At 44.0% G+C, this 16,906-nt stretch overlaps 1 protein-coding gene across 4 annotated transcripts in view; it reads right to left on the bottom strand.

Moving 5' to 3' along the window:
* The window catches only part of LOC128400855 (integrin alpha-X-like), a 30,192-nt gene extending 17,675 nt beyond the window's left edge, over positions 1-12,517 (bottom strand). For 2 of the 4 annotated variants that reach the window (XM_053363462.1, XM_053363463.1), the window contains exons 1-8: positions 10,490-10,677; positions 9,009-9,114; positions 7,473-7,576; positions 6,661-6,725; positions 6,375-6,489; positions 5,314-5,444; positions 2,138-2,271; positions 284-434 (exon numbers count right to left, since the gene is read on the bottom strand). In XM_053363462.1, coding sequence (XP_053219437.1) covers positions 284-434; positions 2,138-2,271; positions 5,314-5,444; positions 6,375-6,489; positions 6,661-6,725; positions 7,473-7,576; positions 9,009-9,114; positions 10,490-10,526 — 843 coding nt within the window. In that variant the 5' untranslated portion in view covers positions 10,527-10,677. Of the gene's footprint in view, positions 1-283; positions 435-2,137; positions 2,272-5,313; positions 5,445-6,374; positions 6,490-6,660; positions 6,726-7,032; positions 7,435-7,472; positions 7,577-9,008; positions 9,115-10,489; positions 10,678-12,424 lie in introns of those variants that run through there. The other 2 variants (XM_053363464.1, XM_053363466.1) reach the window with 2 other exon arrangements.
* Positions 12,518-16,906: the final 4,389 nt, after the last annotated feature.

The following is a 16,906-nucleotide window of genomic DNA, read 5'->3' as shown; positions in this document are numbered from 1 at the left end:
AAGAAGGGTATCAGTCAGTCATTAATATGATTTGAGCTTCTTAGCTGCAATTTCACTACTCCTACTTCAACAGGGGGGTAGGTGGGGTTGGTAAGCAATGTGAGCAGGGGCACAGCCACAACTATAAAGCATAATGAGCTAAATGCTCAGGAAATGTGAAATTAGCACTGCCAACAAGAAAGGCTATAAACATCCAAATAAAAGCAATTAAATAACTGATTTTGTGGAAATTCACATACAGTACTGTTTAGTAAACCTAGAAGACTCCTTGCAGAATCCTCACCCCAATAGCATAACGGATAATTCCTGCTCGTTCAGCCTCTGGCACCACATCCCAATACTGCAGTTGATCATTCTTTTGACCATCTGTTATCACAACAAGAATCTTGGTAGATCCATTTCTGGAGCCTTTCCTTGGGATAAAAATCTCCCTCCTTGGAAAGAGAAGAGAACTGGATAAGGACTTCATTGTTTGCATTTCCCTAAAACAGCCTAGAGGAGAAAACAAGAGGGGATAGAGTAAAGATGTAACACTGGGGAGGAGAACCTGTTTCCCTCCAGATGTTGCTAGCCTATAGCTCTCCTCATTCATCACCATTGGCCATGTTGGCTGGGGTTAATGTCCAGCAACATATGGAGGACCACAGAGTGCCCATCTCTGAGGGCAACCTCTTTAAAAACAGGCTTTATGAATTGAACTTATAGGGGAGTCTTACTGTATCAAAAATTGCTTCCTAATACAAATGTGAAAGCCTAATTGATGATGTTCAAATGTTTCCTCAGTTTTCTCTCCCATGTGCACACTGATCAGGCATTAACTTACAATGCTTCCCCAGGAGACACATAGTGTGGAATTGCCATTCTTCATCCACTCACTTTTTGTGGTGCATCCACACATTGCCTAATCCAGTCATTGCCATCTAGTATTTTCCCCGCAATTCTTCCAGTTTTCTGTAGAAAACAGAAAGTCTGACTTTTCCTAAAAGTAGCTTTCCCAGAAGGGAAAAATAGCAGAATTTCCACAAGTGTAAATGCCTTTAGTGCTATTCTTACTCCTCTCTAAAAAGGCAGAGTTTAGACATGGGCAGCGACATAGTGTGAAGAAGATCCTATGAGAGCTCAGCACATGTTCATTACATCAGAAGTGTGAAATCTTTTGCAGACTGAGGGCCAAATTGTTTTCTAAGAAACCTTCCAACTTCCACATGCTAGTGGTGGATAGAGCCAGGAACAAAAGTGGGGGTGATACTGTAAACATTACAGTACAGTACACTACAGTAGGCTACTTTCTATGCACATCCACACACCCCTCTCTGTCCTCTACCCAGGCAAGCAAAAAGCACTTTTGCCTCTGGCCCTGTCCATCACTAGTGTGTGGCCCCTGAAAGATTGCCCAGAAGGGATTGTGGCTGCTAGAGGGACCACAAAAGAGCCCCTCCCAATATTGGTTGGGGGCCTGAGCCACCATCCCAGGGATAATCAGGTAAAAGCTGATTGATAATGGGAGATGTACAGCCAGTTTACTAGGGCTTAGCAGCCAACTGCACAATCTTAACAACATAAGAACAGCCTGCTGGATCAGGCCAGTGGCCCATCTAGTCCAGCATCCTGTTCTCACAGTGGTCACCCAGATGCCTATGGGAAGCCTGCAAGCAGGGCCTGAATGCAACAGTACACTCTCCACTTGTGATTCCCAGCAACTGGCCTTCAGAAGCATACTGTCTCTCACCATGGAAGCCAGGCATAGTCATTGTTGCTTGCATCGACTGAGCATGAATTTGTTTCTGTGGATCTAAGCTAACTGAACTGAACTGAGAGCTAAAGTTTGGACAGAGATAGAGAGGGATTGGGAGATAGTGATGAAGCTGAGAGTGAAGAGGATGAGCCCAAAAAGCAAGCTTCTAGTTCTTCTCCCTGTAATATTAATGAGCTGTTGGGACATCTTTTGAATTTATTTATTTTTGTTTGATATTGGACCACAATGATGTTGGAACATCTTAAAAACTCTTCACAAGTCTCTAACCTAGCAATTCATTCTGATAACAGAACTGAACCATTACTCATGCCTAGTTTGTGCCTAAAAGGGGAAGAGATGGAGCAAGCTGTTTCTGCAGAGAAATAAGATTCTTGAACATACACAACTTTTCTGATGGCAGTGGCTGTATAGGTCATGCCGTGATATTGTGTGATACCCAAGACATTATTAGAAGGATCTGGAGCATTGAAATCAAAGTGTTCTGTGAAGCCAGTGGAATACTGTGCCAGGGCAAACTAACAAGAGAAAGACAAAAAAAGGAGTTAATGAATAGGGCTACCTGGTCTCCAGAGTTCCAAGAAGCAATCCTATACCCTCTTACCTGGGAAGAAGCCCCACTGAACTCAACAAGACAATTACTTCTGATTAGAACATAGTAGATTGCACTGTAAGAGACCCTTAGTGAGTGAAACCTGGGAGCTGGCTGAAGTAGCAGGCCAAGCTCCTTGGAGTGCGATAGGTTAAGGTCTCGTCCACACTTCCATTTGTGCCACAGGCTCTAGGCATTTGTGCCACAGGTTCTAGGTCTGTGATTTGTAGGCACGGGTATGAGTGGTTTCCTTTTTTTTTTTTTTTGTCCCACCAGTTTCCCACCAGAAAACCCGCTGTTTGCCACTGAATCTAAGGAAGTGTTTGGCTTTTAAACATTTGCTCTGATACAGCAGTAAAACATGGGTTTCCCCAGGGAAGGTGCAGAGACACAAAAAAAAGTGCTTGGACACAGATCTGGAAAGCCTGGACCTGTGCCTAGAAAGCACAGAGCAAAGGTAAGTGTGGATGAGCTCTGAGGTTGACTCTTCAGGGAAGGTATGGGAAACCTTTGGCACCTCAGATGTTGCTAAACTACAACTCCGAACAGCACCAGCAAGCATAGCCAATGCCTAGGGATGGTGGGAGTTATAGTTCAGCAACATCTGGAGGACTAAAGGTCCCCACACCTCCAGGTCCTCAGGCAGCGCTCTGTCACATGATCTCATAACCAGTCCTTTTAACCAGAGAATAGAAGCTGGAAATTTCTGCATGCAAAGCCTGCTGCCCCACCACTGACAGAGGGCCTTGCATGCGCCACAAGCAACACTTGCAGGATTGTCAAACTTTACAATTAACATGTGGTATTAGTGCAGTTTCCTGCACACGGTTCACAGCTGGGTGGGAAACCAGTTACTTTCATCAACAGCAAAAACACCCCTTTCCCTCTTGCATTCACAAGTGACAGAGGGCTGGTTAACAGACTGTCCTGCTAACTGACATTGTAGCCTACCCAAAAAGTGATTCTCTGTGGTGGCATTGCACCAGGGGTAGAGGAAGGAGGGTGAGATAGGTGCAGGCTGCCTGGGTGCCACCATTGAGGGGGGTGACAAAATGCTGGGTGGCACTCACTGCGGGGCCTGCAGTGCGCCCGAGCCATGCGTCTATCCTGGGAGAGACGTGGTGGCTTGGGCGCATGCAGGCTCTGCACTGTCCAAACAGTCCGCCCACTGCCTCCCCCCCAGCTGTGGGCAGCTGAGTAGGAGGAGGCAGGCAGACTCTGGAGGCCCCACAGTGCGCCCCGCCCCTATGGGTGGCTCACCCTGCCCCTGGGCGCGCTGCCCCAGGCGCCCGAACGATGCCCGAACGGCTTCCTCCGCTGCTGCATTGCACAGAGAAACAGGTAATGTTGAGCTGATTCTATGCTTGGAAGTGGAATGAGGTGGCAAAATGGATTGTACCACTTTCAGGCTACAAATTTGGGGATTCCACTTTTGATTGTGAACACAAACACAGAGCACCCAGCAAACAAAATATGAGCACAGCTGGAAGAAAGATTCTAGCCTAGCCCTTTGAATGCTATGCTGGCTTTCTGTTTGCAGGGAGGGAGTTTAATTTTAAAGTAGGTGTTGTTGGACTCACATGGCCATCAGTCCTAGCTAGCATGGGATGATGAAAGTTGCAATCATGGATTTCCTCACTATGGCTTTAAAGGCTCCTTGCAGTTTTGTCCAATAACATACAGAGTGAGCTAGGCTTAGGAAAAATCCCACCTGTGGCTTCTGCTGTATCACAGAGGGCGTTCTTCATTCATGCAAGTTTTTCATAATATCTGTGCAACATGAAATCCATATCCCCACCGCCATTTAATCAGGATTTACTCTTTCCATAGAAAATAAATTAAATTAAAAACAAACTTGTTGCTATCAATCCATCTGCAATATATTAACAATCTGTTTGCAATATTATGTCCCTATCTGGAAGAACCCTAACTTGAATGTACATGAACTTTGCCAAGGAAACTCTGGGATGTTTTGCCGCTGCAGACACATTTCAATGTCACATCAGGAAGCCAGTAATTCTGTATGCTGGTCCCATTCAATCTATCAAGATGGAAGAAACCCAAACATGAGAATTGTGGGGGTAAAGATGTGGCAGTGACAGATCATCTGGCATGCACCTCTAGCATGTATCAGCTTTCAATTCACTGATAACATATGACAGCCACATGAACATTAAAAAGAGAATGCAATGCAACGCCATGCATGCTACTTAGATCCTTTGATTTTAATGAGTCTACTCTGAGCATGACTAACTGGATCTCACCCAGAGTTCAAAGCACATTCTGAATTCTCTAAACCACTTTTTAAGTTATGTGTCTGCACACAGCAGGCACGTCCCAAACCTAGTTTGTTTTCTGTATAAAATTGGAGACACAGTTTCACTCTAACACCCCAAAAGGATTACATTTAGAGTAAGGAAACAAACTGTCTGCTCTCAAAAGAGCCCACTGCCAATATGTTTCTACATGTCACTATTCTGGCTACAACTCCTCAACCCACCTAAAAACCACAAACTCAAACTAGCAACTCATGCAGATATGCAAGAGACAGCCTTCTCCAAGGAGAGAGATTTGCTGTGCCTCTGCACCGGGACTGACTGGTGGATGTAACTACAGCCAGCCAATGGTGCAACGGAAAAACCTTTGGAAGGAGCCAAGACTGAAATGAAGATTTATCCAAAGATGCAGCAGGCAGCTTTATCTGTGGGTGAGTGCTTTGCACTCACAAAAAAACTCTCATGCTTAAAATAATCCATTTAGTACACTTGCAAAAGCCCTCCTACTAGTTGGTGGAGCCAGGAATGTAGGTTTTATATGAGGAACTGAAGTGTTGCCAATACCCACAGCTAACAGAAGGTGCCTACCTGGGGCCAGTGCTTGTCTTCCTCCCCCCAGGAAAGGACTGACCTCCCAAAACACAATAAGATTGCATGATGGTGCCCTCCAGCACCCCCCTCGTGTCCATTACCCGCGTGTTCCTGCCAGACAACCTCTTGATGACCTCAGAGACAAACCACTTCATTCTTTCGAAGTCCTGGTTACTGACGCTGCCTGAGCCATCAATCAAGAACACAATATCTGTTGGGTGGGTAGTGCATTCTGGGGGATACATAAAGGAACATTTCAATCTACCTTATATCCAGTGGTGTGGTGGTAAATTCTGAAAGCTCATCATGACAGCCCCCCACAGCCACACCGCCAAAGAGAGTTTATGAAATCCTCAAAGGAGAGTCCAAAAATGCAGGCAGCTGAGTTGATCCATTCTTACACACACACATGTGTACACCAAAGTTCAACAATACATAGATTAATACCCAATTCATTAGGATCAGCACAATTTCAATCCTATGCACAGTTTCCTAGGAGTGATCACTATTAAGCAAACCAACTTAATTTTCACTTCCTGAAACAATTGCAAACCAAAACATGCCATCCTTCTAAACTTGCACTTCTCCAAATTTTGCAGTGCAGTTCTCCAACCAAGCAATGTGTACATAAATATGTACAGTATATTAGGGGAAAGTGTGCATAAAAATACATATATGAATGAAAACAACATGTAAAATGCATTAAATAGGTAAAATTGCTTGCAAAAATGTGTACAGTGGTACCTCGGGTTACATACGCTTCAGGTTACATACACTTCAGGTTACACACTCCGCTAACTTAGAAATAGTGCTTCAGGTTAAGAACTTTGCTTCAGGATAAGAACAGAAATCGGGCTCCGGCGGCACGGCGGCAGAAGGAGCCCCATTAGCTAAAGTGGTCTGCAGGTTAAGAACAGTTTCAGATTAAGTACGGGCCTCCAGAATGAATTAAGTGCTTAACCCGAGGTACCACTGTATATTAGGAGAAATCCATGCTAAAATGCTGAAATTTTTTCATAAGGACTTTGAAACAAGCAAACACACGCACACAGAGAGAGCGCACTATGGAAATAAGAAGAACTCAACTTAAAATTTGCAAATTGAGAGTCCAAGAGAGTCCAAGAGAGTCCAATTGACAGATTCACTCATCCCAAAGTCTCACCTGGTAAGATCTCTGGAAATTGCTGGAACTTTTGGAGCTTTTGATCCAGAAGGAAACAGTAGCCGTTCAGATACATGTTTGTTCCACAGGCCCTGTGTACTGTGGGGCCGCACACCTTTCAAGTGAACAAAGAGGGAGTTTTCATGATATGTTCAAATTTGCTGAGTATGCTATTTGACTAGGAGAGGATTTTAATCTGGGCCCATTCAAACTCAATTCTTTCCCTCCAACAATGCCGATTTCCCACCAGAGTGCCAAAAAGAGAGAGAAAGAGAGAAGAATTTACCAAGATTTGAAAATCCCTGGCAACCAAGGACAGACCAAGGGACATATTGACAGCATCTATAGGCCCTGAAAGAAATAATAGTAATCATGCTGAGATTATTAATCATTAAGAAGGGAGAAGAACAACTATATTAACTCAGTGGCAGAGCATTTGCTTTGCACTCAGAAGGTATCAGGTTCAATCCCCAGCATTTCCAGGTAGGGCTAGGAAAGAACCTTCCCTGAAACCCTGTACAGCAGCTACCAGACAGTACTGAGGTGGATTGATAGGTCCTTGCCCTAAGGGGCTTACAGTCTAAAAGCAGGTGCAGGGAAACAACAGAGGGCATGGGGAAGTGGAAACAGAGATAAACAGGGGGAGACAACCTGGTACCTTCCGGATGCTGTTAGGCAGCAAGTCCTGTCATCTGTGGCCACTGACAATTCTGATTGGGACTGATGGGCATTGGAGTCCAACAACATCTGGTGGTCATCAGGTTGGCAAAGGCAGCTTTATAGCAATCTCAGATCTGTAGGGAAGCCTCGCTCTGACCTCAGGCTACTATAGCCTTACAATTTAGAAACTATTCTCACTTCCTCCTCTTTGTCGCTTCCCACTCACTTCTCTTGAACTGAAACTCAGACATCCTACCTCTCTCAGACAATCCAGTCCCAAATTCTGTAAAAAAAAAACCTTACTCACTCCTTCAACAGCGACCACAAGCCCAGGCTACCCTGACCCCATACCTCCCTCTCCCCTCTCTCTGAACCTGGACCACCATTTGGCTTTTCCCAGATAGGACCAGCTTCATTTGAAACTTAGAAGTTACCTACGTTGGATGCTAATCTCCGTACAGGCACTTGAACTGTAGGTGCACCGGTAAAGTTTACCAATTTCGCTCACTCGTCCATGCTGAAGTGGGGCACCGACAAGCACCCTGAGGTGAGGGGGGCAATAGGCAGGTGATTAGTATCTATACAGTGACACTTTATGATGTAACCTGAGCCAGGTGTGGGGAACCTTTGGCCCTTCAGATGTTTCCGCAACTCCCACCACCACTGAGCATTGGTCATGTTTCATGGAGGCTGTTGAGAGTTATAGTTCAGCAGCATCTGGAAGGCCATGGGTTCCCCAGTCCTGCCCTAAGCAAAGAAAGAAAAGACAGTGCTCTGCCAAAAGGAGCTCACGAGACAACAAAGAGAGAAGGGAGAGAAGGGAGTGGCCAGCCAAGAAAACAAAGAATGAACTTGAGCCAAACCAGTTACTTCAGTTTTCCTTCAGCTGAAAAACAGCACTAAGGCATCAGGCCAAAAGCTGCTCAGACACGGTGGGCTTGGGAGGGAGAGGGAAGTATGGGCGGCGGGGGGGTCCATGCATACAGGTAGGGGTGGGAGAGAAATTACATTCAATTTGCATTTTAATAAGAAATGACCTAATTCACATTTCTTGAACCAATACATGGACTGAAATACAGCTATCCTTCACAATTCACATGTCTGAAAATTTCACAATGCAGTCCTCCATTAAAGTAATGGGTAGAATTCAAAGTAGCACTAATTTCCTTAGTGCTCCATCAATGCGAGCATTTTTGCTTGCCTGATGGAACAATCTCCCCTCTCCTCACTCCACACACTGTTCTGGGGGTTTTCCAACCCCATCTCTGAGCCAATGGGGGGGTGTATGGAGGAAGAGAGGGGAAAGAACCATCACACTATCAGGACTTGTTGCACTGACTCCCACCAGGTCAACTATTTAGTTGAATCTATCCCAACATGCACAATAATGCATATAAAAGGGGGAAGTGTGCATAAAAAGCCACATATTCATGAAAATGCAGTTCAAATGCACTACATGTTTCCTAGTATTAGTCAAAGCTGCATGGGAAAATGTGATTATTAGAACTTTGCACCAAAGTGTTGAAGATAGATAGATAGATGATAGATTAGATAGATAGATAGATAGATAGATAGATTAGATAGATAGATAGATAGATAGATGATAGACTGCTACAGAATTTAAGATTGAAGAAATGAGAAACAGAAATTGAAATGAACAGATTCATCCATCCCTATAGACAGAATAGCACGAAAGAATCTTAACAGTCATTCAGGAAAAAAGGAAAAACATGAAGCAACTGTGGGTGGTGGAGCTGAAGAAATATAGGTTGCAAGTAAGGGAGGAAAGCCTAGGAAGTTAGGGGTCAGGTCAGGCCACTGAAAATGTCACAATGCATACAAAAAGTGTTGCCAATTAAGGGCCTTGCTGTTTTTGTTCCCCAGTGCCATTTGCCATTTTTTCATCTTCCTTCCGAGCCCTCCTCCTATGTTCCCAGTAACCCTGTCCCTGACACCGAATCAGCTTCCTCTTACTCATTCCTGGTCTGTGCCATGCTGCTCCCAAAGCTCTGAGTTCTTATCTGAAAGATGGTTGGTGTAGCCACATCCACGCTAAATCCGCAACACCACGACACCAGCACTGCAAGAGTTAAAGGGACTCTCAGTACACCACTTACACAGACAAACACACACACACACACAACCCATTCCAGGTTGATTTTTTAAAAAATATATTTTGTCTTTTCCAGATACAACAAGAAAAGTGGGGACCCATACCCCGCAAGAGAGTACATCAAAGTTACTGCTGTAAGGTGTTTAGATAGGTCATCATTACACATACTTAGTTGAAGGTTTATTTCTATAGATCTCCATGAGATGCTGGAGGCCTCTATTCATGCTCATTTTGAGATACGTAAGAAATAAAGATAAATCAAGTTGGATAAAAGGCATCTGTAACAAAAGAACATTTGTCAATTTGCCCATGAAAATCAAGTCCCAAAGTTTTTCCAGCCAAGCCTCAAATCTGTATCCAAGGAATACCAATAGTTGGTTATAGTATGCTGTGGTGCAACGGTCATGAGACGAATAATAAAGTCCTTATGGAAAAGTCTGAGGCATCTGAATCAACCCCACCAGGTTAATTAACCCAGAACAATTACTATTGTTGCTCAGCATTGGAATTGAGTCAAGGCTCAGATCCAGACTTCAATCTAGTCTGAAGACAATGTGTTAAGGCAGGGCAGTTAACAGCATGGTTGGCCCTCCAGATTTTGCTGGATAACAACTCCCATCATCCATGGGATGATGCTACCTGGGACTGATGGGAGTTGGAGCCCAACAACATATGGAGGGCACCATATTGGTTATCCCTGGAGCATGCAATGAAATACTAAAGGCAAAGGCAAGTCCTCATGGAGCTGAAAGCAATTGGTTTGGGGAATGCATGCTGAAGGAAATTATTTACAGTAATTCAAATTTACATTCCTACAGGAATCTCAAAAGGTTGCTACAAGCAGGGCCAATTTTTGGTTTTTGGGTTGTTGTTTTTAAAAAAAACTTTCCAGTTCTCATCAAAATTGCCCAGTTTTTCTCACATTCCATTCATTTGATTGTACATAGCTTCTCTCTTGGATGGAGAGAACACACAAAGGACAGAGTTAAGGTCAGAGTTGCCCCTACTCTGCAGCACGGTCATTGCGTGAATTGTGTGTTTGTGGAGCAAGTGAGGCTAGAGCAAATTTATTTCAAACAATGAAGCCGTTTCAAGCAGGTGAAAAGAAGTAGCAGGAAGCTGCTTCTTTTTTTTAATGCTGCTTCCGTAGAATGCAAAGAGACAATAACTTTGACTATCATACAGGGCTGTTGTTTTGCAACTAGGTTTCACAAGAAATAGATACACTTTGGTTTTTTTTCTGATCTCAATTTGGACCGAGCAGGTTGCTTTTTAAAAGATTTGGATGAGCACCCACCCACCCCAGTTCACACCCTCAGACTCCCTTGCTGTTATCACTTACCTGTGCCCAGGTAAAAAAGAAGTGCTGGGAGATCCATGCCTAGTATTATTTAGACTGGGATGAAATGACCAGTGGAGAAAAGAGTAGAAAAGCAGGGTGCCCAGCAGGCAATGGAGCTGCTTTGAAGGTAACTGGCAGCTAAACAGCTGAATACATAAAGTACAGAAGTGTAACTTTATCTGATACAGAGTCTGAGAAGAAAGCCCAGCCCTCAAGGGGAGGGGGGAGGACTAGAACAGATTGTGTGAGTCAGAAAGTGTGGCTACTGGAAGGGGGTGGGAAAATGAGCGAAATGGAAAGCCAGCAAGATCAGAGGCCAAAGAAGAGAGGGCCCTGAACTGCCGTGTTAATAAAAGGAGGCTTTTTAAAACCCACGGCAGCTTACGCTGGGATGAGAAAAATTGGACCTGCTTGTTGAATTCTCTCTCATACATGCAACTAGTTGTTTTGTTTTATACAGGAAGTTTAACAACAAAATTGAAAGAAAAAGAAAACATCAAAAGCTCACATTAAAAATATAATGACATCCATCTCAGTTTAAACATATTAAGCCCCATTTGCACTGTACATTTAAAGCAGTAAGGTAAAGGTAAAGGGACCCCTGACCGTTAGGTCCAGTCGTGGACGACTCTGGGGTTGTGGAGCTCATCTCGCTTTTCTGGCTGAGGGTGCCGGTGTACAGCTTCCGGGTCATGTAGCTAGCATGACTAAGCCACTTCTGGCGAACCAGAGCAGTGCACGGAAACGCCGTTTACCTTTTCGCCGGAGCGGTACCTATTTATCTACTTGCACTGCGTACTTTCAAACTGTTAGGTTGGCAGGTGCAGGGACCGAGCAACGGGAGCTCACCCCGTCATGGGGATTCAAACCACCAACCTTCTGATCAGCAAGCCCTAGATAGCATACCACTTTAAACACTTTATATCTTTCCCCAAGGAATCCTGGGAACAGTAGCTTTTTAAGGGTGCTGAGAATTGTTAGGAGACCCTTGTTCCCCCCCCCCCCAAAGAGTGGTTTAACAATCAACCCCTCTTTCCAGGGAACACTGCATGAGCAGATGGGCAGCGGGAGAACTTGTAAAGAATTGCAGTCAGCAGTGCAGTAGAAAGAGCCTTTGATTGTTCAGAAGCCAGCTAGCGGGGAAGACATGGGAGAGCTTGAGGAGGAAAAAAGTGCCTCAGAGAAGGCTGAACTACAGGCTTGAGGTGAGAGGTGAGAGTTGCTGCTGATAGATTTCTTCACTCCATATGAAGAAAAGGTCAAGAGGAGAAGTTGGAGGTGTGTGCCTCTGCAAGCAGCCAGCATCTGGACAAGTGGCTGTGTAAGAGAAAGGTCAAGAGGAGAAGTTGGAGGCATGTGCATGTGCAAGAGGTGACTGGGGAGAGGAGTTGCCTTCAAAAACCTTCTTCGAATTTCCAGCACTAGTAGAATCTGTGTTGTCAGTGCATCTTCAGCTCAGGGGGCTACATCCATGCCATACTTTTAAAGCACATGGCTTTTTTGCTAAAGAACCCTGGGAACTGTTGTTTGTGGAGGGAGTTGTAGTTCTGTGGTGAGTAAACTACAGTTCCCAGGAGTCTTTGGGGAAAGCCATTTGCTTTAATTGTGCACTGAATAGGTTTTAAGGTGTGGATGTGGCTAAGGTCTCACTGACTCAGAGGCCTCAGCAAAAGTACAGAACCCCCGGCCATAGGAGCCAAATTCTAGAAGACAAGGTCCCTTCCCCCCCCCCACAATAAAATACTTGAGAGGGCTGCCCCCCCCAAGAGTTGGTGGGCATTGTCATTCAAATGGTCACATGCACTGCATCATGTGATTGACTGGGGGGGGAGCTTATTTGGGCCCTCCAAGCTGGCATCCCTTTCACCCCCAATGCCACTGGAGTCAATAGCTCCTGAAACTGGCTGGGCTCTTTTAAACATAGGCTTCACTTACATTCTGAGCTGTCCAGGATGTTACCTCCTTTGCTTCTTTTGCCTTCTCTAAATTTGATGTATTCCTTCCCTGAATTGTCTGTGAACTCTGCACTCTGACCATAGCTGTCAACTTTTCCCTTTTCTTGTGAGGAATCCTATTCAGAATAAAGGAATTTCCCTTTAAAAAAGGGAAAAGTTGACAGCTATGACTCTGACAGCCTGACCTTGTTCCATTGGACTTCTCTGCTTATTGACTTTGAACTCCTGGAACCTGACCCCCAGTTGGCCCAGTCTTACTTCCTAGACTAAACTTGGACTTCCAGGATATTATTTTGTATACTCATTATCTCTTTCACACCCACACCCACACACCACTGGGGCTGGAACTCCTCAGCCCATGACCCCCTACCCAGAATGGAACATTGACCTGTCCTTAGGCCACATTTGCCTCACACATTTAAAGTAGTAAAGCAGCATTCTACATTAACAGCTTCTTCCAAAGAATCTGGGGAACTGTCGTTTGTTAAAGTTGCTAAGAGTAGCTAGAAGACCCTGTTGTGCCACCAGCCCCCATCTGTGCGATGAGATGCTCTGGCAGTCCCTGCAACCCTCTGCACCACCTTCTTTCTCTTAATAAGATGTACACCTATGAGCTGGCTTTTGGATGGGTAGTTCACGAATCCCCCTTTATTCCTTCTGCCACCACGGATAATATATATCTGAATACTCCACCCCTAGCCTAGCCAAATGAGAAGTAGGTAGTGTCATGCAATTAATTTCTTAAACATAAGCATATGGTTTCAATTCCTCTTTCTCTTTTTCATTGCTTTGTTTCGTATGCAGCACTGGCTTCTATATTACTGTTCCTATCAGGGCTGGCGCATTCAATTTTTCCGCTTGAGGCGAAATGGGAAGTGCCGCCCTGCCCTGCCGCCATGCCACACAGCCTGCCCTGCCGCCTCTGGCATTGCTTCACCCCACCTCAGGGGTGGGCCATGTCTGGTTCCTCTACTAACTAACCAGCCCTGCTTCACACCCACTGCCAACTTTCCTCCCACCCTCATTCTGCTCTTAACTGAACTCTCAACTGACTCTCAACTGCCAGCATTCAAATTCCTTTTCAAAACTCCCATCCAATCAGCATGCACCACCAACATTCCAAACTCACTCCCCCCCCTTACTTCACCTTAATTCTTCCAACAGGCTTCCCTTTACATTTACCTCAGTTACACTACTGTTACACACAATATCATATACCAGAACCTCACAGACCTCTGTTGCTCTTGTACAGCTGCAATTCCCAGAATGGTTTAACAGTCAATCCCTCTTCCCAGGGAACTCTGGGAATTGTACCTCTGTGAAGGGCAAAGTGCTGTCCCAGCAACCTGGCTTTATTCTCCATTGGCTTCTACCAATATAAGTGACTTCCTGCGTACATTTCTTCCCCGGTCAGCCATTTCATATAATGGTTCACGTCAATCAAACAAACCATAGTTGAGTTGCATCACTAAGTAGCAGGTCAGAGAAACCTATGGCCTTCCAGATGTTGCTCAACAGCAACTCCCATTATCCCTGGTTATTGGCCATGCAAGCTGGGGCTGATGGTGGTTGTGGTTCAGCAACAGCTAGAGGACCAAAGGTTCCCCAGACCTGCTATATTGTTTTAAACCACACTTAATCCTTCCTCTCTGAGAGTATGGTCCACAGAGAATGATGCCTTTGATTGTTTCCTATAAAGCTGTCCAATGTTGAAGCCTGCTGGTTTTTATCAAAGCTGTGGAACTGTCACCAGTATTTCCTGGAAGCAAAATTAAAGTTTTGGCAACACAACATTTCTGAGGGTGTGGGTTGCAAATAACCATGGTAGCTCCGTATCAGCAAAGGTTCACCTACTAAATTTCTGTGGGTCACAGACTGCTGCTGAAAAGCATAGGAGGTGGGCAGCTGATAAGCAATTTATTTTTAAAAAGGTCTGCTATCTATCTTAAACTGCCCACATTTAAAAACCACATGCATTTTCCCCCATTAATATTTTTATTCATTTTCAGTTCCACTGTATTTAACTACTGCACACACCAACATATAGGGATAACAGCAACATGGAAAGAAATGCCAAATATATGGTGTTAACTACCCAGGGTGCAGGGCACATGGTCTTAGACTTGCTGGTGGCTTCTCTTTCTGTCTTTTGTTAGGTTCATGACTTGGCCATTATTAGCTTGGTTCCCCTTGATGGTTCCTCTTTCCCAGGTGGTTCCCTGACAGGGAAAGCTGAGGCCAGCTACTTAAGGTCCCCTCCAAACATTAACCCTCCAAACATTAATTCAAACTTTTATTTGACCTAAGTATTTAAGGGGATCTGGTCCCCCACAAACTCATAACAGTATGTTTTAAAGTTTTGTAAATTTTGCTGATTTTATCATTTCAGCTTTTTATAAACTGATTTGAGGGGTCGTTTTTCCCCCAATCAAGTGGTATGTAAATTTTTATGAAATAAATAAATGGGTTTTGAATTTTTCAAAGAACATGGAGAGGGGCTATCAGCGGAGACTCTAGACACCCATTCCCTGCCCCCAGAAACACACAAACTGAAATCCTACAAACACACATAAAAGCCTACAGGCATAATATGGAAATGATTGCAACTAATCCTAAAGCAGCAATCCTAACCTCTCTTATCTGGAAGTAAGCCCCATTGAACTCAATGAGACTTAGCTCTGAGTAGGCATTGCAGCATACATACACATGCACACATAAACATAACACAGGCCCCATATGCACTATACATTTAAAGCAGTGTCATACCACTTAAAACAGTTTTGGCTTCCCTCAAAGAACCCTACAATTCCTGGGAACTTTAGCTCTGTGCAGGGGATATGTGTCTTCTTATAACTCAGCAACACTAACAAACTTCATTTCCCATTATTCTCTGGGGGAAGCCATGACTGTTTAAAGCGGTATAATGCTGCTTTGAATATACAGTGGTACCTCAGGTTAAGAACTTAATTTGTGCAGGAGGTCCGTTCTTAACCTGAAACTGTTCTTAACCTGAGGTACCACTTTAGCTAATGGGGCCTCCCGCTGCCGCTGCATGATTTCTGTTCTCATCCTGAAGCAAAGTTCTTAACCTGAGGTACTATTTCTGGGTTAGCGGAGTCTGTAACCTGAAGCATCTGTAACCCAAAGTACCACTGTATAGTGCAGAAAGAACCACACACACACAGATACAGGACTCAGCTATACAGCTGCAAAAAACCCCCACATGTTTTAAGTGTGTTTTAAGTGCAATATACACTGTGAAATTAGATGACTCCGGTGAGCCTTATGGAAAATTCAATGTATTTTTTAAAACGCTTTTTAAAAAAGCATTTTCAGAACAGTTTTTATATGTGTGGAGATTCCACCACAGTTTCTAGTGGGGTTTACCTTCAAAGTGATTTGTTTTTTAAATCGGACAAATTTTCAGGAGCTCCTCTGAGGTTTTCATTATTCATGTTAACTTTTAGTCTTGTTATTTATAGCAGTTTCTCTTTGAAATGGGAGCTGCTGTGTGATGAAGTGGGGGCACTCATCTTGATCTCTCCATCACTACACCCAACCCCCAGAATATTTCCTAATGTGTGCTCATTCATAAGAGTCACTGGCAGATGAGCTATTATCTCCCTTCCCTCAGATTGGGTGACATTATGCTTAGATCACTCTACATAGGCTTGCCACTTTCCTCTAGTCGCTAAACAGAGCAATCAGTACCTGTGTACTCCACACCAAGCTTAGGCCAGTTCGACTGTATACATCCTTAAAATATTCTAACTAAATTATCATGGCAGTCACACAAGATCATTTGCATTTTGTGAAATTAATACTACAGTAAAAAAAAAAAAAGGAAATGTAGTTTGTATTAAAAATGTGCCAGGGAAAACTACTGAATCCTCACCCTGCTTTCAGTAGTGAGGTTTTTTTTGTGTTTGCTACATTTCCAACCTAAGTGTTATACGAAAGAAGATGAAAAGCTTTATTGGTTCCCGAAAGTTCTATTTACCTTGCTATCCACTTTGAACCTTTGAAGAAAGTGCTTTACCTGTCAGCCTCACCCACCTCATAGGGTTGTTGTGTAGATAAAATTGGGGGAATAGAGAAGAACCACATATGATGCCTTTTACTCATTGAAAGAGAGGAACAATATACATAAGGAAATGATGCAACAGATACTTTTGTGTGTCTAAGTGGCCCAAATCAGTCCTTGGATTCCAGCTGCCCTTTCTATTCTGGTTCCCCACAAAAGTATTAAAGGAACAAACAGAAAGCAGAAGGATTATGTTCCTCTTCTCAATTTGTTGCTAAGGTTTGCAAAATCCTAAGTCTTGATTCTTGCAAAAAAATAATAATCAAACAAACCCAGCGATCAATCATCCCAAGTCAAGATACTGCTGCTTCTGGGCCAAGGGTACAGCAGCTGATTCAAAACTTTCTATCTTTTCCAGATAGACAACCACCTATCACA

This window comes from Podarcis raffonei, chromosome 13 (assembly GCF_027172205.1).
Source record: "Podarcis raffonei isolate rPodRaf1 chromosome 13, rPodRaf1.pri, whole genome shotgun sequence".
NCBI lineage: Eukaryota > Metazoa > Chordata > Lepidosauria > Squamata > Lacertidae > Podarcis > Podarcis raffonei.
Note: the sequence above shows the minus strand (reverse complement) of the source record. Positions and strands in the feature narration are given on the sequence as shown.